At 35.6% G+C, this 24191-nt stretch overlaps 1 protein-coding gene across 1 annotated transcript in view; it reads right to left on the bottom strand.

The window, feature by feature from the left end:
* The window catches only part of AQR (aquarius intron-binding spliceosomal factor), a 99655-nt gene that overhangs the window by 44315 nt on the left and 31149 nt on the right, over nt 1-24191 (bottom strand). Inside the window, exons 10-18 of the mRNA XM_043555714.1 lie at nt 21425-21501; nt 19745-19809; nt 18489-18605; nt 17051-17164; nt 14972-15075; nt 9542-9644; nt 6924-7044; nt 3856-3997; nt 629-807 (exon numbers count right to left, since the gene is read on the bottom strand). Coding sequence (XP_043411649.1) covers nt 629-807; nt 3856-3997; nt 6924-7044; nt 9542-9644; nt 14972-15075; nt 17051-17164; nt 18489-18605; nt 19745-19809; nt 21425-21501 — 1022 coding nt within the window. The remainder of the gene's footprint in view (nt 1-628; nt 808-3855; nt 3998-6923; nt 7045-9541; nt 9645-14971; nt 15076-17050; nt 17165-18488; nt 18606-19744; nt 19810-21424; nt 21502-24191) is intronic.

Below are 24191 nucleotides of genomic sequence, written 5' to 3'. Positions count from 1 at the left end.
GTCATTCAATTTCTCTGCATCTATTATCTATCCTTGAATACATTTAATACCACTAATTCTTTATCTGACTTCCTCCCTTTGGTGCAAATAAACCATTATTTCTCTCTGAGTTATTTTCCCAGATCCCCTTAGAACTGCTTTTGAGTTTGTCTAATTTCGATATTGTGTCTTTATTTTCCACCAACCATATGCATCCCTATTCTCTTCACTCTGGCTGCTTTATCTCTTAAAAATACCAATTTTCCATAATAACTCTGCATGTGTACAAGTTATACATGGGCTGTCGCCCCCTTCTTTAGCAAACAGTAATATATTAATTCTTGTTATACCAATCCTACAAATTCATAAATATCATCTTACTATATGTGACATTTAAGGAGCTCTCATCTCAGCTTCGCAAACAGCAATTTTCAAAATACTGTGATATGCATGCTCTTTTATGCTTTTTATTAAAGTATTGAGACATTTAATGATTCTTATATGATCCTTGTTATTTTTACTACTAATGAATATAAAGACAATGTTTAGAAGGGTAATGTTTAGTACAAGTGTTTTGCCAATTTTCTAGTGAAAAATCTATAAACTATAAAGGCAAAATGTAGCTTTACTTTTTGAAATAGAGAATTACCTTCCCATTCATCTTTGATATGATCTCTGACATTCAGATTGATGGTAACATCCGCACGAACTCGGGTTGGCCAGTTTTCACCTATGTTGGGCTTGGCAACCTCAACCACAGTGAAAGCGACAATAGGCTGGGCCATTCGTGCCCAGCCACCAAACACTACACCACCATACTCAGACTGCCTGAAAACCAAAGAAGTGCATGATTACTCAAACAAAAAAGGACTTTTCCCCAACTTTGGGACAAGTACAATTAGTAAGGAGGAATACATGTTTAGGTCCTAACTAAGCCCTGACATTAGTAACTCTTACTAATAAACTTAAAAACAAAAAAACAAAAAACAAAAACCAAGTCCCAATATATAAGGAATATATTCAACAGTATGAATTGGCAAACATGGTCCAAGAAAGAAAGGGACAAAGGAGGAGTAGCCTACACACACCCAGGAAAAAAAGGTAACTATATACATAAGAGAAGAGTCATGTTGTCAAAGAATAATCTATTATAATAATAGAATAACCTAGATTATAATAATAATCTAGCATAGTTAGCTTTAGTTTATATTCTTATCCTCTTCCTCTTTTCATCAAGATAGTCACAACTATTTCCATTTTATGTATAGGTATTTCTATAAGCTGTTGTAGAACAAGCTAGAATTTTAAAAATTAAAACCAAACCAACAAATGATTAATATCTATGCAAATGCTTGCTTTAGGGCATAATAGTTAAATCATTTAAAAGATGCTGCCATGAATTAGGGGTACAAATAAGCTAGTTGTAATAATCAGAATCAGTAACATTCAAATACCCATTATTTCTTCTTAGTCTAAGTAGTGCTTTAAATTTTACATTAAGTAGTATATCTGGGAAATCTATAACATAAATTCTGTAGCCACACTCCCAAACTGGAAAGCACTGCCAAAAATGACATGCTTACACAGATAAAGAAAAGCTATATTCCATTAAAATCTTTGTGTTATAAGAAAAAAACCTAGTTTTATCAAAGAGTAAAACTAATTAAAAACAAATGTTCTGCATCCAGTGACTTGCTTAGTACAATTTCTAAAAGGTAATAACTATCACCTCCTCCATTTTTTACAATTTTACTACAGTATTAGTTTATACACCATAAAATTCACTGTAAATGCACACATTTCAATGATTTTTGGTAAATTTGCAGGGTTGTGCATCCATCACCACAATGTAATTTGAGAACATTTCCATCCTATGTATAAAAGATCCCTCTCATCTGACTACAGTCAATCCTGTTCCTATACCCAGGCAACCACTAATCTATTCTCCCCAACTTCTGCTTATAAAATCTACCTGCAACATGAAGCATTAAAGAGGACAGATTTCTGCCTGTATGTTGCTCAGTGGTTTTAGCAGCCTGAAAACATGATCATTAGAACCATGCACTGAGTAAAAATGCCTCTCTTCTCCACCTTCAGCACACACGAGCAGAAAGAAGTCTGGCCTCTTTTTAGATCTCATCTTTTTCTTTTAATGTTTATTTATTTTGAGATGGGGTGGCGAGAAAGGGGACAGAGGATCCAAAGCGGGCTCTATACTGACAGCAGTGAGCACAATGCAGGGCTTGAACTCACAAATGCAAGAATCATGACCTGAGCCACAATCAAAACTCAAACAAATGAGCCACCCAGGAGCCCCTAGATCTCATCATTTTTACGAAAATCTAGAAAAGTTTATTATCACAAGTTAAAACTCTCAAAAATGATATTTTTCCTCCTTAGCAGAAAATAATGTAAGTTAAAAAAATTTCCTTTGTTAATAGACCAGAAGAACTCTAAGTATTTTTGGTTTACTTGACATTTAAGTAAAATATAAGTGAATTCTATTTGATAATCTGCTAATTAATAAATCCCTAGTTTGCAGAATGGCCAAAATTAGGTCCAGAATCTGAGCATATACACGCAAGGTAACCATAAACTGAAAGGAAGCTTCCGATCAAACACTCCTCCCGGGGTCCAAACAATAGGCAATAATTTCAGCAAAGCTGTGGGCAGGGATGATCAGCCAGTGAGTATACAAATCTCACAGTGCTAGCCTGCCTACTGACTCAACTGATTATTAAGTCAAAAATACTTTATGTTGTGTTTTATAGTCTCACCCAGAATAACTTTTCACATAATAATTAATTAAAAAATAGAAGTGTGTATGAAATAAAATGTGGAAGTGAAAAAAATAGATCATAATCACAGTGTCCATGTAGCTCTCTGTAATTAGTGAGGAGAGAAGCCTGGAAAATACCTGCATCAGTTCATATTCAAAAAGTGTTAAGCTTTGCATACAGAATGCAGCCTAATTATATGTGCACGCATGGTATGACTATAACAAAAATTCATTTTACAGAATTAATTTTACTAGTTTATGGTCACTTGTGGTATATAACTTACCCTCATCAATTTCATACTTAGAATGAAATAATAAATGAAGGACATAAAGTCATGTCTAAAACGAAAACTAACCTCCACAAATCTCCTAATGCACAGCTGCTTCCAATAACTAGAATGAAAGTCTTTTCTTAGCTAACGGAATTCCAAACATGAGCTAGCAGGCAGGGAGTTTAAGCAGAAGACTTCATCAAATAATGAGCCCTACTCACGGGCCCCCAAATAAATCCTGATTTAGTCAAGGTAATCTATGGATGGAGGGCCAAGGAAGACTTCCCAACGTTCCATTCCATGTGATGCTCAGCAATGCTCCTCATCTCTTGCCAGGTCCCTTAGAGAGGCTAACTGAGGTACTGGTGACAGCCACAAGAGCAGCTGGGGTAGCAGAAGACCCCTTTATTATAAGCTCCCAGGACTTAAACCGTCCTGCCCTAGTATAGACCCACTGGGTCAGCCCATACCCTCCCTCTTTACCCTTTTACTCATGTTCAACCTACTCTCCTCTACACTTCTTCCCTGTCCCAAGAATGATGACCTCTCCCCCCTTATCTTATTTCCAGTCCCCCACCCCCAAGGATCCAGATACATATTTTATATTTTAGCACTTCTGATATACTCTAATCCACATTAGAGAATTTAGAGAATTTCTCAAAGAGTAAATTTACAGAAATCAGACAATTTCTCAAAGAATAAATATCATATTTTGGAGGGCATCTACAAGCCAGGTATACTATTTCTAAACACACTTATGAGGTTTCTGACAGAGGTATGTCACGGTTTGCATCTCTTCATTACAAATGGAACCAATTTACTAACCATGGCTTCATTCTGCTGACACTATCCTCGATGTCCTGCCTAATTTCGTAAGTTGATTCTAAGCGGAAGAGATTAAAGTTCCTTAGAAGGTAATCATGGAGAGTCAAAAATTGCAAATTCAACTTGGGAAGAGCAAGACAACCTGAAAAAGAAAACAACATCCACATCCAAATTATTCTCTTACTCAGACAGCTGTACTATGTATAAAGAAATGTACCACAAATTTGGTAGAGTCTAATTTAATGTTTAATATGCTGAAATACAGCATATTTGATAAGGTCCTATTTTTACTTTCACACAGAACTAAAACCAGGTTAAGAACTATCTACTAAGAACTGGAAAGGAAGAACAAATCTCATTAAAACATACAACCACATATCAATAATTCATATACAAACAATCTTCTAAAAAATATTTGAAGATACTTAAAATTAATATAGTCTCAAGTAGTTTAAAAATTCTTCCTTTACTAATTTTTATTTGGCAAAGCTCGAAGTAACCAATGACCATAAACTAACCCCATGACAAGTTTATCGCAGAACCTAATTAGTATACTACAATGCATAAATCTATCTCCAGTGGTCATTACAGTGCTCTGAATCTCGTCTTTTGGCTAGACTTTAAGGATACGGCATTGGTTGTTATTCCTGGAGTTACTTCCATTCCCACTGTACCAAAGCAATGATGAACCTAATAGCAAAAAACATAAATAAAAAAATGGGGGGCACCTGAGTGGCTCAGTTGGTTAAGCGACCAACTTCGGCTCAGGTCATGATCTCACAGTTTGTGAGTTCGAGCCCTGCATCAGGCTCTGTGCTGACAGCTCAGAGCCTGGAGCCTGCTTTGGATTCTGTGTCTGTCCATCTCTCTGTCTCTCTCACACTACCCCTCCTCTTCCCCTGCTCATGCTCTCTCTGTCTCAAAAATAAATAAACATAAAAAATTTTTATTTATTTCACATCATTTATGTTCATAAATTCTGATTTATAATCTGACTCTGTATCTTTCAGGCCAGAGGCTAAGGGAAAGCATCTCTTTGAGAGCACAATTTTATTAAAAAAAAGAAAAAAAGAATTAAAATGTCACCATTTTGCAACCGTCATTGAATTAACAAATCTAGCTGTTAAGCAGCAATGGCAGCTAACATCATACCCACAAAAACAACCAGACATCATATGCCTCTGATGAAAGAATACAACACTACCAAGAATCTTGCCAGAGAGAAAACCTTAAGCCTGATCAAGCTTCTGCATTCAGGTACCAATCTGTAAGAAACATAAAGAGCAGAGGGACATACTCGGGTGTATACTGAGTAGTCACTAAAAAAAAGCTAGACTGTGGAACAAACAACTCAGGTTCTTCAAAACAAAAGGAAGGATATGAAGTACTTGTAAAGTAAAAGACATTTAAAAAATGTGCACGATTAACTATCATATGTGGTTGCACAATTCGGTGATAAAACTATGAAGAAATATATAGTGATTACTATGGAAGTGAAGACGTGGTTACTTTCAAATGGAGGCAGAAGCAGTAACTAGGAAGGAGCTTATAGGAGGGTTCTGGGATGGCTAACAAGGTGGTTATTTCTCTTATGATACTTAGTTAAGCTCTATATTTATTCTGTGTGGCTTTCTAGATCTGTGTTTATTAAAAAGGTCCAAAAAAGGGGCCAAAGATTTTATAAGAATTTTCTTTACAATTCTTACAATATATCTATTTTTATATCTGTCCCAATTTCTTCCTCTCCCTGGGAGCTAGAAGCAGTCTGTATCATGCAGTATTAGCTTTGATCTTTGCCTATTTATTATCAGCAGATGTTGAGCCCCCAAAACACAGGGCCATCCATGGTCACGAAAGAACAATGGCATGATATAGTCAACTGTCTGAAAACAGCTTAATTACAATGAAACCATTTGGCAACTAATATTGTTCTGAAATACTTTCTTTCTATAAAAGCTGAAAAGATTTAAATCCCTTTTCCTTTAAGTTCACAGGAACGAAAGAAGAGCAATACTTTCTATACCTGGCAAAATGTGTTTTATATGCTGACCAGTGTGATTGAGGAGCACCAAAAGGTACATGTATGACTAGGTCTATGTTTAAGAAAATATAAGCTATTTACTGCCAAACAAAATATGAAGTGGTATCTGCTTTGTAGGAACTGATTAGAAAAGAGATGGCATACATCCATGGTCACAAATGCTTTTAGCATGAACAAACTGGAAAAGTGAGAAAACAATGCACCGGCCATCGTAAGAATGAAAAAAATAAAAAATGAAGACTGCCTATTATGAAATCTAGAAAAATTTTGGTGCACTGCGTATACTAAAGTTATGGCTTTAGGACAGGACTCTGAAGTATCCATTTTAAATAAATGTACCACTGGTGAGGTCTTTAAAACAGCTAAGCTTCTCATAATGATACCATTGTTCAAAAAATTTCCTTAAAATTTTTTTTGAAATATGCCTTCAAAATACGTCACGATATACTTCAGCATATACTCAATTTTGGCGAATTCTCATCCTTAAAGGATGAACAAAAGCATTTAGGAACAAATCTGCTGAAATAGGTAAACAAACCAGGGAATCCTATTTTCAATCAGACTAGGGGTTTATTATTAACAAATGACAATTTTTGGTGGTCATTAACTGGCTTAACAAGGAATTCAGAAGAACTTCTAAAAAAGGCTTTGAAATAAAACACTACCAAACAAAACCTATTACAGTGACATAATGAAAGCTACACTTCCTATACTATTAGGTTCCTTACAGTATTTTATTGCTTATGGTCATATTTTATAAAGGATGACATATGTACATGACATAAAATATGTATACAGGTGCACATCTGAGGACATGCACATACACACATTAGGACATGGTTAAATTTAATAAAAATCCTTAATGCTAAGCATTCAAATACTGAATAGTTTCCAGCTTTAAAATGAACTTGAAGGTACCAGAATATTATCCTAATGTATGTAACAGACAGAAGTACTTTCAGTTACCTATGATAAATTCTAAATTAAAATTCATGGCACACCTGAATCCCGTGCTTCTCTGGCTTACCTTCCCCAGAATAGTATTCAGTTGGGACAATATTTTCATCCCAAATGATTTTCTCAGTTGGATACAAAGGCATCTGGTTCAACTGCTGAATCTGAGAAATTCGACGTTCGTGACGAGATACCTAGAAACAGGTTCATGTAGAAAGTCAGAAGCATCTTTTGTTAAAATGATTTATGGAGAAATTCACCATAAAGTTTGAAATGAGAAGTTTCATCTCTTTCAGTTATGGTAGTACTTAGAGGTTTTTCTTTCCTTTTTCCAATTTCTCCATAAATCAAAGATGAAAGAGGCACCCATTACGGTGAGCTTTGTAATCAGATGGATCTGAGTTCAACTCCCAGAACCTCTCTCTATGTATGAGCTACATAAAAACTGGGCAAGATACCTCAACTTCCCTGATTTTAACAATCTTTCAGTAAAACAGATAAAATACCACCTACCTCTCAGGTTTCTTATGAAAATGAAATAGAATACTGTAAAATAGCATCAAGGTGCCTTGCACATGCCAGCACTTAGTATTCATCAATGTAAGAAAAAAATGGGAGCCCTAAGTCCTCGATTAAAGTTTTTATTCTTATACTAACTAAACAATATGGAAAATTTTGTTTATTAATAACCTGGTCTCAGCCTTCCTTGTAAAATGAGAGGTGGACTTGATGGCCTCTATGTAGATTTCCATTGTTAATATTATAGTAGTCCTCTATTTCAAACACAGAAATAAGCTTGTTCCCTAATTAATATGTTAAAATAATGATATATTTGAAAAATGTGTCATGTTCTCTTCAGTAGAGATAGTATTATTTTAGGAAAGAAGACAGTGTGATATCATCTAACCAATATGCATATTTCAACTTCTTCATCATTATTCAGATATTAGAAGAATCCAAAGCCTGAGGAAATCGTTTAGGAACAAGAGGAAATGAGAGATAATGCTGTAGCACTATAAATTTAAAAATTTTTAAAACGGTTTTCTTTTTGGCATAAATATTTCAATTTTAAAAATAAAATCTTAGCTCTAAGACTGTAAAAGGCATAAAATCAAGCCTTATGTTTAAACCTGTTTTCCATTAGAAAGATTCCTAAAGAAATCCTCATTTCTTTGTATAGTAAGGATTTATTAATAATCCCCAAACCTGACTTATGAGAAACGATTTTACATTGTCAGAAAATAGGACAAGGAATTTTTAGAAAGTACTTGGCACTCGGAAATAACGAAGAAGGCAAAGATGGTGACCCGAGACATACATTTCACACAAGTAAATATATCAATAAAAAAGTATTTTCCACACATGAATTAATTTAAAACTCCAGGAATTTCTCTCCAAATGGCACTGAAGCACCTGTCACCAGGCTTAAAACATCTGCTATAATAGTTTCTGGTAACTATTCCCGAAGTAGCATATCTTCTTCTCTATAGTAAGGAATTGTATTTTATACCCTATATTAAAAGTATTAGCTTGGAATATATGTCACAAAACTGTGTGCCCATTATGGCTCTATGTTAAAAGATGTATATATACTCTAACATAGTGTATGTTTGTAAAGTTATAAAAAACATACTAAAAACTACTCAAACTATAGCAGAGGAAGGAAGTCCTTTAGGATCTTTTCAATAGCAAACAGAAAACAAAAAATTAAAACAAGCTTTTTTTTTTTTTTTTTTAACTCATGACACTAGCAAAAATTGGGATGACTCATAACACCCAATGCTGGTACAAGCTTAAGGAGATTTACTCTAACACACTGTTGGTGGGAAATGCACCTTTTTGAGGATAATTTGGCTGCATCCTATCTTTTAAATAAGCACATGTTTTAATCAAATAATTTCACTTCTAGGTACCTCTCCTAAATGTCCCCACATACGCACAAAGAGGCATGTGTCAGGATCACATCATTATTTGTAAGTGAACATTGCAAACAACTTAAATATTCATAGTGTAGACATAATTACTCATACATTTTATGAATGATTTTACTAAAGCTAAAAGTAAGGTATACTCCTTTCCCTCAAATTTTTCTGTGAGCCTTAAAACTGCACTTAAAAAAAAGAAAACCTAAAAAAAAAAAAACCTTACCAAAAAAAGTATTAGTTTGAGAGATAAAGTCCACTACTTTCCAAAATGACTGAAAAATCCCTTAGAATTCTTAAGCCACTAAGTCAGTGATAACTTATTTTCTTTAAACATTCCTGAGTTTTCTAATGATAAACGTCAATATTCAAGGTACTTTAAATAACTTTTAAAATACACAGATAGACAGATATGAATACATATGTATTACCTGTGTGTGTGTATGTAACTGTGACCTCTAAAAGGCAGGAATGGTGTCAATTATCTATGCATTCCCCATTGCCTGAATCCAGAGCCTGACAAAGAAGCTGCTCATAAATGTCTGTATGCAATGTCATGCCATAAAGCAGTTGTGAGAGGTAAAGTCTTGAGAAAAGAAATCTAACAAATGAGAAAAGAAATCTGACAAAACCAAATGATGATGTAATTGTAAAATAGGTATAGGTAGCAATGATCTACTTACCCTTTAGCCCTAGAAAAAAAGACATACCCAGGTCTTTAGGTATGATTCAAAATGGTAGGGAAAATTCAAAGAACATTAACATTTACCAGCAATTCTAGAAGAAATTCTTTATCAAAAGTTGTGTCTTCATTTTTAGGAAGAGTTGGTAACAAGCAGAGGTATGATGCCACCTGGTGGAGTGTATTTGAACTGCAGAATAAGGAATATTCAGATCAAGAGTATTCTATTAATTTAACCCTAGTTCATTTTTGAAACACCTAATTTTACAGATGGCTTAAAACATTTTACCTAGAAAATATAATCCTATGATACAGCAGAAAATTAAAAAAAAATTACCAATGAAAGTTAATCCCCTTAATGTAGGCTCTCAAATTATCGTCTGCATACCCCTATGGTCCCTGAGACCCTTCTAGGAAGTATGCAAGAAAAATACTATTTTATATTAATACTAGGACATTATTTGTTTTTTCCACTGTCTTTACCTACACAGTGTAAAGCAATGGTGGGTAAACTGCTGACATAGGGTAAGGTGGTGGCACCAACCAGGACTGTAAGTAGCCATAGCATTCCTCACTACCCCATGCAGAGTAAAAAACATTAAGAATGCAATTAATGAAGCAGCAAAATTAATATATTAACTAAAATTAAATTAGTAATTAAAATTAATTATTAATATAATTAAATTTGGACTCTTGACTATGCTTTTAAAAAATTCTGTGTGACAGAATGGGATGCACACATTTTGCACACAATTTTTGCTTGAAAGAACTGACAAACTATGGTTATTCAGACCTGAATAAATGGCAAAAAATTTTCAAATCTGAACAAACCAGTAACTTTAAGGAAAACAACTGATAGTATTTGTTACCAAAGATAAAATTTGAACTGCCAAGTGAAAAACTGGAATTCTAGAAAACTTGCATTCACCACCGTGAGCTGAACAGCTTTCCATTACTTAAATACGTTCATCACGCTCCCCAAATTCCCTCACATACTCTATCCCAGTCCCTGGTAACCACTAATCTGTTTCTGATCTCCACGACTTTGCTTTTTCTAGAAGGTCAAATAAATGGAATCATACATTATGTAGCCTTGGACACTGGTTGCTTTCATTTAGCATAACGCAACTAAAATGCACCCAGACTGCATGTCTGTAATCGGTTCCTTTTTATTGCTGAGTAGTATTCCATCATATGGGATGTAGCACAGCACGTGTATTCACTCACCAGTTGAAGGATGTTTTTAAAAGACAACTATAACTAAAGCCACTATATACATTTCCACACAGATTTTCGTGCAAACACAAATTTTCATTTCTCTTGGGTATATCTGTGAGAATACTAGATTGTACAGTAAGTACATGTTTAACTTTATAGGAAACTGTCAAATTTTTGCGAACTTTGAATTCCTATCAGCTATGTATGAGAATCCAGCTGCTTCACATCCTTGTCATAAGTCAATACACTGCATGTTTTTTTTAAACAATTCTAAAAGACATGTAATGGTATCTCATTATGATTTTAATATGCATTTCTCTAATGACTAAAGATACTAAGCATCTTTCTGTGGCGTTATTGAAATGCATTGTCTTTGGTGAAGTATCTGTTCAAATCTTGAGCTAAACGTTTTTTTATATATATTTGAGAGAAAGAGAGTGCAAGTGGGAGAAAGAGAATCCCAAGCAGACTCCACAGCCAGCACGGAGCCTGACCAGGGTTTGATCCCACAACCCCAGGAACATGACCTGAGCTGAAAGCCAGAGTCGGACACTCAACAGACTGAGCCACCCAGGCACTCCCTGAGCTATTTTTAAATTGTTTTCTTATCACTGAGTTCTGACACAGCCCATCATCAGATAAGTGTTTGGCCAATATTTTCTTCCACTGTGGGGTTGTATTTTCATTCTCTTAACAATGTCTTTTCAAATAGTAATAGTTTTAAATTTTTATAAAGTCCAACTTACCCATTTTCTTTCTTTATGGACTGTGCTTTGGTGTCTATGGAAATGTTTGTACAAACCATAATCACACAGATATCCTGTATGTCCTATTAGTTCCTGTTTTGATAAATAGGTCTATGACTCACTTTGAGTTAATCTGTGTACAGAATGTGAAGTATGGGTTAAATTTCATACTCTGCATAGAGATGTCCAACCGTTCCACTATTATGGAAAAGATTATCCTTTCTCCATTGAGTTGCTTTGGCATCTTAGTCAAAAATCAACTAACCATATATGTGCGGTCTATTTCTGAATTCTATTTTGTTCCGGTGATGTCTATGTCTGTCTGTCTTTTATTCAATACCACAGGGTCTTGACTACTGTAGCTTTACAAGCAATCTTGAAATTCGGTAGTGAGGATCCTCCAACTCTGTTCTTTTTCAAAATGGTTTAGGCTGCTCTCATCTCTGCCTTTCTATATTAATTTCTGAATAAGCCTGTTAATTTCTAGAAAATATTCTGCTGGAATTTTGATTGGAACTGAATTATATCTATGGATCAGTTTGGGCAGAATTCATACCTTAATTGAGTCCTCTCATCCATAAGCAAGGTAAATATCGCCATTTCTAAAATTAATTCACTTTAATTTAACTCACAGAGTTCCTTAATATGGTTTCAGGTACCACACTAAAACTAACATTTAAGAAACTACCACTTGTCAAGTTTTTACATTGTATCAAAGAAAAATATTCACAATTATTTGAAAAAGCTACTGAAATATATTTCCCTTTTGCATAAGGCCTGATTTTCTTCATTTACTTCAACCAAAACAATCTCACAATAAATGAAATACAGAAGCACATCTGCAAATTCAACTGTCTTTGATTAAGTCAGACATTAAAGAGATTGCAAAAGTGTAAAACAATGCCACTTTTCACTATATTTTTTTTAATTTGGGAGAATATATTTTTCATTAATAATATGTATGCTAACATAATAGGCTTTTAATTAGTTTTTTTAAATAAATTATTTAACATTTTTCCAGTTTTAATTTCTTTTTTTTTTTTTAATTTTTTTTTTCAACGTTTATTCATTTTTGGGACAGAGAGAGACAGAGCATGAACGGGGGAGGGGCAGAGAGAGAGGGAGACACAGAATCGGAAACAGGCTCCAGGCTCCGAGCCATCAGCCCAGAGCCCGACGCGGGGCTCGAACTCACAGACCGCGAGATCGTGACCTGGCTGAAGTCGGACGCTTAACCGACTGCGCCACCCAGGCGCCCCCAGTTTTAATTTCTATTATAGCAAATATAATGGCTATAATCCACATTAAAAAAAAGGTTTTTAACATCATCTATAATTTACAAGATTGTAAAGAAGTAATACGGGCAAAAATAAATTCCCCATATGGATTATGCAGCTACGTTTAATGTAAAAAAAAAAAATCTATAAAGGTGTTTTAAAAACATACTACTTTATAATCTTATGGGGAGGAAGGCCTTCTAACATAAAACATTTGCTATTGTTGTTAAGAAGACTTGACATATAATTTAAAAATTGTAAACACTGTAATAACAAAATATACCAACACAAAATCTAAAGTGAGAAACTGAGAGAAAATAATTACAACACAAATTAGACAAAATATTAGTATACAAAATACAGGTTCTTAAAGAAATCAATATGACAAGCAATGAAATACAAAATAGCAAAAGATAACAAGAAAGTTACAGACAAAATGCAAATGGCCAAGAAAAATTGAAAGATGCTCAATTTCCCCAACATAATCACAAAATGCAAAGTAAAACAATGACGGTTCTTTTATCTTTGGATTGGCGAAAATTAAAGACTAATTTACCTAGCTGGTAGGGAAAGAAATAAATCCTCAAATTCTGTTGGTATAACTGGTACATACTTTTGAAGGGAATTTAGCAATATATAACAAATTTTAAATACATAAACCCTTTGTCAGCCATTCTGCTTCTGTGAATCAGTGCCAAAAATTTTCACACAGAAATAAAAAAAGGATGTTGTTCATTAGTGAGTCTTTAATAATGGCCAAAAATTTAGAAATTAAAGATTTGTCAATTGGAGAGTGATCACAAAATAGTATGGCAGAGTTATTCAAAGGAACTTTCTGCAGTTCATTAAGAGAATGAAATAATTCTATGTGTTATTATAAGAGTTATTATTTGGGTGCCTGAGTGGCTCGGTTGGTTAAGCGTCCGACTTTGGCTCAGGTCATGATGTCACAGTTTTTGAGTTCGAGCCCCGCATTGGGCTCTGTGCTGACAGCTCAGAGCCTGGCGCCTCCTTCAGATTCTGTGCCTCTCTCTCTGTCTGCCCTTCTCCCACTCACGCTCTGTATCTCTCTCTCAAAAATAAACATTAAAAAAAAAAAGAGTTATTAAATCTTCTTATGAAGATTCAATAATCTTCCAAGTTAATCAACTTCTAAGTTAAAGCCAAGTTTGTTTCATTTTAGAGAGCCATAATGAGCTAAACATAATTTCTCCCAAGAGTTAAGGACAATAGGGAGATAACAGAGCACAGTTAAAAGTTAGGTTTGAGGGGCGCCTGGATGGCTCAGCTGGTTAAGCGTCTGACTTCGGCTCAGGTCACGATCGCTCGGTTTGTGGGTTTGAGCCCTGTGTTGGGCTCTGTGCTGACAAGCTCGGAGCCTAGAGCCTGCTTCAGATTCTGTGTCTCCCTCTCTCTCTGCCCCTCCCCTGCTCACGGTCTGTCTCTGTCTCTCAATAATAAATAAACGTTAAAAAAAATTTTTTTTAAATAAAAAAATAAAAGTTAGGTTTGAATCCTATCTCTGCTGCTTACTTGCTATTTGACCTAGACAAATGACTTAACAATTTTGTGTCTCAGTGACCTTATACCTTAAATGGTACCTACTCCTCACACGAATGAAAGTCTTGAGGATTATTTACATACTTAGTAGAGTGCCTACCACGTAGTACAAACGTATTACTACATTTTCAAAAATCTGTATTAGCTGAGTGCCAAAGAATATTACTAATTTCATAAATTTTAAACACACAAAAAGGTTTCTAACTCATACCTTTGATGTCACATATGAACATTTACTGATTTCTGTTGTATATTATGACTGATGGGATACCAGTTTTATGTTCTACTTTAAGAAAACTTTATGATCTAGGAAAAATGTTTAAGTTATGAAAAATAAATTTTGGGACGCCTGGGTGGCTTAGTTGGTTAAGTGTCCAACTTTGGCTCAGGTCATGATTTCATGGCTCATGATGAGTTCAAGCCCCATGTCCGTATCTGTGCTTCCCTCTCTCTCTCTCTGCCCCTCCCCAGCTCATGCTCTGTCTCTCCAAAACAAAAATAAAAACCATTAAATTAATAAATATTAATTTTGCTCCCAAAATAGATGATCAATAATTATAGCGAAGTGACTTAAAGATACTAACTGCTGGAGAGAAGCATTAGTTTTAGTTGTCAACAAAGCGGGCGGTGCAACAAGTTACATTGCCTAAGGTAGTGCAAAATGATTAAAAACACAAAGAAAATTAAAATTCAGTTTTCTTTCCATGTTGACTTACCTAAGTGGTCCAAAAAACTTGACCAAAGATTCCCGAGTATCTACTTCTGCCACATTTGAGAGTGCAAAATCATAGAGTTCAGGGAAATGTGCAAAGGCAGCTCTCTAGAAAACGGGAAAAACAAAAACAAAACTCAAGAACTAATGTCTGCATATTAACAATAAACTACAATTTATGTACTATATAATAAAAATATTAAAAAATATATTAATGCACTTCTGTTTCTTATATGCTTCTCATATGTGACCTCTGCCTTATTTAGTCAGAAGCATTCAATACAATGGGGGAAAACCAGAATTATTCTAGCAGGAACGCAAAAACAAAGAGTCAATGTTCAATTTTTTATTTCTAAGTTGTATTTTGAACATACATGAAACAGCCAATAAAGCTACCTTCACTGACAGGAAGGGAGAGAAATAAAATACCTGAAGAGATAGCTTGAGGGAGAAGCCAAAAGTACAGTGTGTTTGTGCTTTGTTTTACTTAGGAACTCTGGAAAGAAAGGACTTCACAGGGTTAACACCCCCAGCCGACATGGGGTAAGCCACAAGAAAACAGAAATAGTAGCACTACAGTGACCGGGTAAGAGTGTATGTGATAACATCCCTAGTCTTTCTCAATGCCCACGTGGCACAGAGAAATCCGGAAGTTTTCATGTGCCCCACAGTGGGATGACACAAAAACCTGCCAAGGTTACTGGTGAGCATGCCATAGGGTTACTACAGGCAATGGTGAAATGACCCTGCAACCCAAGCCTGAGAGTGAACTGTTGAAGCTAGGAAATGAATGGGAGTCAGCTCTCTGGAGGACTCCAGCATCACCAAGAGCAAGAGTGCAGCCTCATCAGCAAGGAGATAGCCAAGCTCCTCGGGAATCATCATGCCATGCCTGTGCCAAAAGAGCAGACCACAAGCCGCGCCAGCTGTGGTTACTTCAAGGGCAGAAGCAGAAGGACAAAAACACCAATGCTCTGAGCAAAGCAAGAAAAGACATGTAAGCTGTGCAGGTCACTCTTCTTCCAAAACAATGAGGCTATCTCAATGCTTCCATATACCCAGATGCCATTTGGGGAAAGAAGAGGGAGAGCAGAGAGTCCCTGAGAGATAGTGGAATTGATTATGAAAGACATTTTGAACTTAAGTTTGACTCTTTCCCCAAAAAGACGGAAACAGAAAGGACTGAATTTCTCCAAAGTGACAAATAAAAGCTTCTTTCTACCACCAGAAAGGGCAAGAGCAAGAGGAAATCAAGAACAGAAAACAAAGGTACTCTGTTGACACAGCTGAGCTGTACTGGACAATTTTGGTCCCATTACGTGTGTTTATCTTTAAAATTTATAAAACGCTCACACATACTTTGTCGATACATTGGGAATACTCTTTCATAAATAAAACTGGTAAGTATATGCACCAAATTGGCCCAGTAATTAATCAAACATTTCTGAGTGTCAAATATCAGTATCTTGATTCTCAAGATTGAAGACTATGAAGAAAGCCATTTTTTCCCCATGAATTCATTAGAAATAGTAATATTTTAAAAGTAATATTTAAAAAAAATTTTTTAAGTAATATTTTAAAAACTTCTTTAAAAATAATTAAAATATTTAAATAAAATATTTAAAAGTAATATTTTTAAAAAATTTAAAAATTAGCATTATTTTAAGTATTTAAAAATTTTAAAAGTAACATTTTAAAAGTTCAAGATGATGGGGTGCCTGGGTGGTGCAGTCGGTTAAGCGTCCGACTTCAGCCAGGTCACGATCTCGCGGTCCGTGAGTTCGAGCCCCGCGTCAGACTCTGGGCTGATGGCTCAGAGCCTGGAGCCTGTTTCAGATTCTGTGTCTCCCTCTCTCTCTGCCCCTCCCCCGTTCATGCTCTGTCTCTCTCTGTCCCAAAAATGAATAAACGTTGAAAAAAAAAAAAATTAAAAAAAAAAAATTAAAAATTAAAAAAAAATAAAAGTTCAAGATGAAACACTATTAAATTAGTAGTTTTTTATACCTGTACTACATGAAACTACATTATTTATGAACCAACTTGATGGGAGCAGAAGCACAGGCTTATATTGCATATCAGTCACCTGGAGAGAAGTGATTCTGTCATAGTGAATTGTAGTCATCTCATTCTCTGTCAAAGCGTTCCCAGTCTGGTCGTTAATCTCAAAACCAGTATAGAACTTAAGCATGTCCAAAAGCTGAAAGGATACATTTACATTAATAAACTGTGTGAACATAAGAACAAGAAACCACAAACAAAAACTACTTATTATAAAGATTAAGTAAGTCTGTATACCTTCTCCGAGGTGCTGGAAAACTCTGGAATATAAACACTGCAACAAACACTTCAGAACATATCCAAACATGTTTTATTTGTGTGAGGAAAAAGTATGTGTCTTGTGAATAAATTGTTAAGAGTCTATTTCATATACACGGTCTACTTCTACAGAGAGGAACTTAAATTGAAATCCCAGTACTGAACGGACATCAAGGATTTAATCAAAGGAAGCCAAACACTTAAATGGAAAAAAACAAAGTAGACTACTGCCAATTTATGGAACTACACCACTAGAGGGAACTCTTGAGGACCTTTACTTAAGTAGGCCACTTAATACAGAATTTTCTGAATGAGGGTTTTGGAATTCATAATTGGAGATATTCTTCTCTGTGTGCTGCTACTATTAGGGAAATGCAGCAAGGTGAGGAAAGCTAAGATATTTATTCCTCTCATCAGTCTCCACAGCCATTAAGCCCTTTCTTTGGCTTAGTTCCTGCTGCTATAATGAAGGCCTGTTTTCCCCAGAGACACAGTCTACTGGCTACATTTACCCCAAATCTTCATCATTATTGATTCTAACCTATGGCAGAACAGATACTAGAATTTTAGTATGTTTTAATGCATGTGGCAAATCACTGGATAGAAATTTAGTAAGAGAATGAGAAAAAATATAGATACAAGATAAAAGAATTCTTAAAAGAATATATAAGCACACAAAAATTATAGCTCCAACTATGATCTCATTGAAAGGCAAGTATTAGGAGTTTGGTAGAAGACTTTTTCCTGAAGAGGTGATGCGAAACAGGAAATGTGAAACACTATTACTTCTTTCTACTCAAGGTAGCAAATGAAGTGCACTGCCACGCTCTCAATGGTTTTGGTCACCACCGTCATATGGAAAGACAGCCATGAGAGGAGGGCATAGTTCTCTTGAAATTAATGCTCATCATCTACTGTATTCCACAGTGGTTACTAACATAAAATACATGAGTATGTGGGACTGCACTGCCAAAATCCTAATTTAGTCCAATAATAAAATCATGTATGATTAATCAAAGCTCTTCATTCATTTGTTTTCTATACTAAGATTTGATTTTACTTTAAAATGACTAATTGGGAATTTACATTACTTAATTCGATATTTAGTAAAATTTCCTTTATATCACCACTGGCACTCTTGGTTGCATGGCAGAAATAGAATCAATTTAGAAATGAAAATATGTTCAGATATTATCAATGCTCACCTGGGAAAAAAGATGGCCATCCTCTTCTCTATGAACAAGATTGGAAAGGTAACAGTGAACCAAAAGGTGGGAGTCATCCAGAATGGTATTAAACCAGCGCCTTGTGGGGAGGAGGGCCTAAAAAAAATAAATACCATGGCAATAAATCTGCATGTTCTCTGCAGCTAGAAGTAAACTCTACTGATCCTTCACTCAGAAGTGTCAATCATATACAAAGTACCCTCTAGTCTCCCAAAAGACACTGTGCACAAAGCAAAGGGTCTGGTCCATGTGTAAATAGGCGCAGTGGCAATGTTTATAAATAAAATACGACATTAGAAGAAATTTCACAGATAGGAAAGCCAGTAGTTTTCAAACAAAATCTTCTATGAAATCTCAATATATTTTGGGTATAGATTTAAAAATGGTGCTACTCTGAGAGAAAAGAGACTGGGGACCCCTATATGGAGACTTCATCCTCCATTTCCTCTTACCACATCGTGCTGTGACAGTCAGCAAGACAATGCTGAGACACTGTGATCATCAGTTTGAAAACCACTAATCTAATCAAATATCCTCATTTTATAGATGAGGTTATTGAGATCCTCAGAGGCTATAAATTAGTTACTGGCAGAACCAGAATCTGAATGAAGATCTCATGCATGGCTGCAAGTCCAATACTCTAATCCGTATGTCAAGAAACTACCTTCTCTCTCCAGATAAGAAATGAACACAAAGGATTTTCTTTCAATTTCCTGCAGTAAAGAGGGAAAGGAAATGAACTCAGTCTGAATTATACCAACTCTGCATCTGAACTCTCTGTCAAAATCTTGCACCTAGTATTATGAAATCTTCTTCAAGGATCTTAATTTAAAAAATTGACAATAGCAGCTATATCTTTCTTCACCAACAATATTAGGCACATTTAGAAAAGTGAGATTATTAAAGAGATGCCCATAAATCCACAACTTCAGCCACTATTAAAAACTCCATGATGGGGTATTAAAATATGATAGAAAATAAATTGCCACTGCTGGACCCATATTTAATAACTATACTACATGTTTTTTTCTACAAATAGCAGCCATCTGACAGTTATTTGAAAACTTAAAGAGCCAACTGCATTTTACTTTTGTTTCTCTGTTACACATAGAAACAGGTAAAATCTAAGGCCTGTCTGAGGTAATGAAGAAATATTTCATATATTTCACAGTCATATGCTCAAACTTATCCACCATAATGATGGTGTAACAGGAAAGTCACTGCAAATTTCTTACCTCCAGATCAATCATAAGTTCAATGAATCTTTCACAGTAATGAACTTTGTCCATAGTGACAGGTTCTGGATATAACAGACAGAACATGTTAAAATTTCCTTACTTAGAATCTACAAAGAACTTATCAAACTCAACACCCAAAAAACAAATAATCCAGTGAATAAATGGGCAAAAGACATGAACAGACACTTCTCCAAAGAAGACATCCAGATGGCCAACTGACACACGAAAAAATGCTCAACATCACTCATCATCAGGGAAATACAAATCAAAACCACAATGAGATACCACCTCACACCTGTCAGAATGGCTAACATTAACAACTCATAGATGTGGAGAACAAACTGAGGGTTGCTGGAGGGATTGTGCGAGGGGGGATGGGCTAAATGGGTAAGGGGCATTAAGGAATCTTCTCCTGAAATCACTGTTTCACTATATGCTAACTAATTTAGATGTAAATTTAAAAAAATAAAATAATAAAAATACTAATATCAAGTAAGTGACTTAGATTATCAGCATATGACAAGTTTTTCTATACACTTAAGCTGGGAGTAACATTATGCCTCAAATCAGGTATAGCTGATGTATATAGCATTAGTATCTATTCCTCACTAAATTATAGTTATGATTTTCAGTTGTAAAAGATTACTTGGAAGGTTGGCATTTATAAGTAATTCTGTTCTACTTTAGTGTAAACAAAGCAACAATCTCTGATGCAAAAATATAAATATGGTATATCTACAGCACTGTTCTTAGATTATATCCCATTTAGGAAATAAAATATTAACAAATGATACACCTTACATAGTATATATACACCTTTATTAAGTAAAAAGTATTCTATGTAGAGCTTGCAAACCCAGCATAATGTAATTAGCCCCTCTGGATATATAGGCATATCTCCCTCTGTCTCTCTGTCTCTGTCTCTCTGTCTCTCTGTCTCTCTCTCTCTCTCTCACACACACACACACACACACACACACACACACACATACACACACACACAAATACAGTATAATCATGGCATATTTTTAAGTACATAGTCTACAGAGCATATATTTGTATTTGTTTCATCAATAAATAGGGGCCACATTGGAGGGAATATCTTTCCCATTTTGCCTTATAGCTTGTTATCTCAAAAATCACTATCTCCTGTTCGATCAGTATTTGATGCTGTCTAAAAACACTATTCAGTACCACAGGATAAATGCCATGTGGGTCTGTGACTGACTTGTTCAACATTGTACCCTAGCACCTTGTTCAGGATCTAGGTCTTGCAAGCAAACTCAAAAAATATTTGCTAAGTAAATGAATATTTCAATAACTATATAAAAAGAGAGGAGAGAGGGAGAGGCGGAGGGAGAGAAAGAAAGAATCTTAAGCAGGCTTCACATTCAGCACAGAGCCTAACGCAGAGCTCAATCCCATGGATGACCCGAACCGAAATCAAGCGTCAGACACTCAACCAACAGAGCTTACCCAGGCACCCCAAAATATGTGAATTTTTAACGCAGTCATAATACTCAGACTGGTCATATATACGAAAAGGGGAGGGCAGGTACGTTGTCTTTATGATTTAAAACTGTTCTAGGAGCAGTTTTTAGATTAGAGGCTAGTCAATACTATAGGAGCATCTAAACCACAACTTCACAAATAAGCTGAGAGGAAGAAGATAGTTACCAGAAGGTGGCACTGATTTCAACACAGAGATAAACTTCTGGATGAGTTGTGAAAGGAATCTTCTTTCTTGGTAGGCTCTAAAATCAGAGAACAACGTTGACCAAATTGTTTTTGAAAAATAATTATTTCAAAAGTAAAATTTAAATGCTGAACAAGCTTTTCTTACACTATTCAAATGTTCCACTTCTCTCTGAAATTAGGATCATAATTTGAACACACACCTGCTTCTTTGTATGTATACACAAGACTATGTAAAGAAAAGAAGAGCCTCATTACCGGCCTAAATGAGCCAGCAAAGAAAACACCACTTTCTCTTACCATGTTACTGTGAAGGTTTTCACTTGAGATTTAAAGGTCAGAACTTGAAAGGAGTTTTCAAAATTTCATTTACAGTCTGCCCTTGACATTCAAAATTTAACGTTTAAGTATATAGTTAAAATAAAACAAGCAATTTTATACTTTAGTATATTTTAAGTATTATATATAATAGAGTATTACAATGTCTAAAACTTAAATGCTGGTTTAAAGAACAACTTTCTACTCATTACTAATTTAAGATGCACTGTGTACCAGTCAACCAACAAACATTCACCAGGTATTGGACAGCTGTAAATGATTATGCCAGTCCTGGGGGAAATACAAAGGAGGGGAATGACTACATGACCGGAAACAAGTCATATAACATGACGATAATCAGTAACACAAACCAACATGTAATTACTAAAACTGGCTGTCATTAAATGAGCACTTATTGTGTCAGGATCTGAGCTGTGTTAAGTGCTTCACTCGAATAATCTCATTAAATGCTGACAACAGTCCCATTAAACAGGTACTACGGTTCCAATAGGTTCCAACTGAAGAACCTATTCTTTCAACAACTACACATGTATTTTTTAAAAAATGTTTTAATTTTTATTTTTGAGAGAGAGAGAGAGAGAGAAAAAAGGAGCACAAGTGAGGGAGAGGCAGAGACAGAGGGAGACACAGAATCTGAAGCAGTCCCCAGGCTCTAAGCTGTCAGCACAAGGCCCAACATGGGGCTCAAACCCACCAACTGCGAGATCATGACCTGAATTCAGATGACCTTAACCAACTGAGCCACCTGAATCCCCTCAACAACTACACATATTTTAACTATTATACCAACAGCTGGAGTTTCAATAAAAAACACACAGCGTGGTTTGAAGTTCAGAAGAAAGCACAGTGGCTTGAAGTAGTTGGTCCAGAAGTGTTTGGAAGGTTAGCCTTCAATAAAGTGGAGTGGAGGGGAAAGGGTACTTAGGGAAGGAATGTTGAAGAAACAATGAATACCCAGGGATTTGGGGGAGTCACAAACAAAACAGCTGGAGGTTTCTGAATGCCACTGCAAGGAGTTTAGAGCTTCTCCTCTAAGAAGGAAACCACTGTAAGCTTGTGAATAGGCAAAGCTTGTGAATATGGGAAAACGACAACATTTTCTATGAAGAAGGCTAGTTAGGCTCATTGTTGTGGGAAAGCTGGAAGAAACATCAAATAGGAATTCATTGTAATGCTTTAGTCAAGAGGCTCTGGAGGCTTGAATTAAGATGACAGCAGTGTGAACAGGCAAAAGAGAGGAAGGACAAAATATCAACAGGATTGGCTGACTGGATATAAATTGCTGGCCAAAGGACTGGAATATTCTAAGCTCAATTTCTGAAAGAATTAAGAGAAACTGGCCAGAAAGTTAAGTTTAGGAGGGAAAACAATGAATATTACTTAAGGCAAACTGGAGTTCATGGCAAACAGAAGTACAGCTAACCCTTGAACAACACAGGTTTGAAATGTATAGGTCCACTCACATGCAGATTTTTTCAATAAATACAGCACAGTAATGGAAATATATCTTCTCTTCCTTATGATTTTCTTAATAATATTTTCTATTCTCTAAGCTTAATTTACTGTAAGAGTACAGTATATGATATACAAAATATACAAAATACGTGTTCACCAACTGTTATCAGTAAGGCTTCTGGTCAACAGAGGACTATTAACAGTTAGGTTTTTGGAAAGTCACGAGTTACATGAGGACTTGTGACTGTATGAGAGGGTGGCCAGTGCCCCTAATCCCTGCCCTGTTCAAGGGTCAACTGTATACAGCAAAGAATTATTCAAAGACAGGGCCAGAGAGATTTATGATTAAATCATGTTGAGGTAACAGGAAGAGTAGGTTTAAGAAAAAATAGTCAAGTAATGCAGATGCCATGTGATTAGTCTAATCAAGAGGCTGTTGGGTGGGAAGACACCATGAATAATGAGACTAGAGTTGGAAATTAAAGAAGGAATTTTCTTACCCTGTCCCTAATATTTTCTCCTCGTGGCTCTCACTCCCACCCACCCAAACTCATTTTTCTGACATGTAGCTTTTCTTAGTTCTTCCTATTTTCAGTAACCACCAGCACAACTCCAGGTTCCATTTCTTTTTGTCCTCAACCCTCTTTTCATGGTTTATGTATCTCACTAAATAATCTCATCCATACTCATGAAATTACCAGCTACACACGTATACAGTACTCTCCAAAGTGGATCAAACAATAAGAAAAAACCAGAAAGTCATCACAGGTCCAAGGGAAGGGAGTCTTCAGCATATATACATATGCAGAAAAAAAGGAGTGAATAGAAAAGAGCAATAAAAGATGGAGACACGGGGTGCCTGGGTGGCTCGGTTGGTTAAGTGCCCAACTTTGGCTCAGGTCATGATCTCAGAGCTCGTGGGTTTGAGCCCCACGTCGGACTCTGTGCTGACAGC

This window comes from Prionailurus bengalensis, chromosome B3 (assembly GCF_016509475.1).
Source record: "Prionailurus bengalensis isolate Pbe53 chromosome B3, Fcat_Pben_1.1_paternal_pri, whole genome shotgun sequence".
Lineage (NCBI taxonomy): Eukaryota > Metazoa > Chordata > Mammalia > Carnivora > Felidae > Prionailurus > Prionailurus bengalensis.
Note: the sequence above shows the minus strand (reverse complement) of the source record. Positions and strands in the feature narration are given on the sequence as shown.